Consider the following 1,514-nt stretch of genomic DNA (forward strand, 5'->3'; position numbering starts at 1 on the left):
ATTCATCACAAAGCAGCTTGTTATGTTGTTTTGGTTGTATGCTGCTACAATAACGAGTGAGTAGGGCAAGGGCCGTCCGTACAAAAGTGGCAAGTATTCCGTCGCAAACAGGCCGTCGCGCGGGCTGGGGCAGTCCCACACAGTCGCAGTCCCAGTTCCCAACGACGAGGGCATTCCCGCAGTGGATGAGGCAGAGTCTCCCGTGGTCCGTCGGGGATCAGCAGCCCGTGGCGTCTGTGATGAGGCGGTGGCGGAAGAGCCTGGTCCATCTGGAGTACCCGCGTTTGTGCTTCCTGCGTGTCTTGACTGCTGGCATGCTTGGCAACTTCGGTGGCGACCTGCGCGCGAGGCACCTGTTAAGAAGACGGTGGCGCCATTGTGGCATCCGCATGGGAGGCTCTCGCAAACTATTATAACGCCAGGCTGAGCACGTCGGGCATGTGCCCTCATACTGTGGACGGACAAGTGCGCTCTGCTGCAGGTTGGGCAGGAGGACGTCAATCCGCCGCTCGCTGGTCGGCAAGGAGTTGCGGTGCTCACTTCGGGAAGAGGTTCCGGCGGAGGCCGAGGCGGGCCGGTCACCGCAGTGAGGGAGGGACGGCACCACCAACACAGAGGGTTCCTTGTGATCCGCAGGGCGCGTGCAGGCCTGTCGAAGAGTGGGCAGGAGTCGCATCGCGCCTGTGCGCTGTGCCGCCACTCGGGTACCGATGTCCGGGTCAACACCAGGAACAGAGTCCTTGCCACACCGACAGGCGCCTGTCACGCGGTGTGCGCGGCTTCCTTTTCCTCCTGCACATTCTTCCATTATAACCTCTTGACGGCGGTAAGGAAGTCCACATGCCAGGCAGTGACGCAGTCCTGCGAGAGGGATCGTGCAATCGTGACTTCGTCGTCAGCGGCCTCATTGCGTGGAATACCGCAGTGTGATGGGAAAATATAAAATCCACAGGGTGACCTCGCTCCACCAAGAAAAGCAGCATAATCCAAATTTACTCAGTAACGCGGTCTCGCACGGTCGGTGGGCAACGCGGGGTGCCTCAATTGCCGAGAGGGAGTCCGTTTCCTCCAGCATTCGTGTAGGCGATTGGGATGTTCCCAGACAAGGAGGTATGAGATGTCCAAAAACATTTTCGATCGCAGGGCAGTCTGCCCTATATGAGCATGCGAGGCTGCCAGCTGCTGCACGATGTACCTCCACAGGGAGATCATTTGTCGTGGTGGAGTCATATAATAGCGCAGCAGATCCAGATGCAAGTGCAGCGAGACATGAAGGGCCGTCCGTCCACAATTCAAAGTCACAATCCCCCAAAGAGGAGTGAGTAGAATAAAAAGCCGTGCGCCTGACATCGTCAGAGGCGTCTTTGGCAAAGAGTGGCCGATAAAATCTCACTTTGTTGCAGATCACAGTGTCTCAGGGAGAAATTCGATGTTGGGCAAGAGGCACGCGAATGTGGTTTTGGGGTGTCCCAATAATGTCACGGACGCGTGGCTATCCATTAATAACAGCATCT

The 1,514-nt window shown here is 57.2% G+C and overlaps 1 protein-coding gene across 1 annotated transcript, besides 1 other annotated feature; it reads right to left on the reverse strand.

Annotated features, from left to right (window-relative positions):
• Positions 1–1,514: part of a sequence feature (areas not merged during assembly with more than two copies in the genome that could not be assigned to a particular haplotype) that runs on past the window's edge.
• On the reverse strand, positions 218–808 carry Tc00.1047053506917.10 (uncharacterized protein; the record flags this gene model as incomplete). Its single annotated transcript, XM_800430.1, has 1 exon — positions 218–808. The coding sequence occupies one exon, from the start codon at positions 806–808 to the stop codon at positions 218–220; it is 591 nt and encodes a 196-aa protein (XP_805523.1).

This window comes from Trypanosoma cruzi, genomic scaffold (genome assembly GCF_000209065.1).
Source record: "Trypanosoma cruzi strain CL Brener 1047053516793 genomic scaffold, whole genome shotgun sequence".
Classification (NCBI taxonomy): domain Eukaryota; phylum Euglenozoa; class Kinetoplastea; order Trypanosomatida; family Trypanosomatidae; genus Trypanosoma; species Trypanosoma cruzi.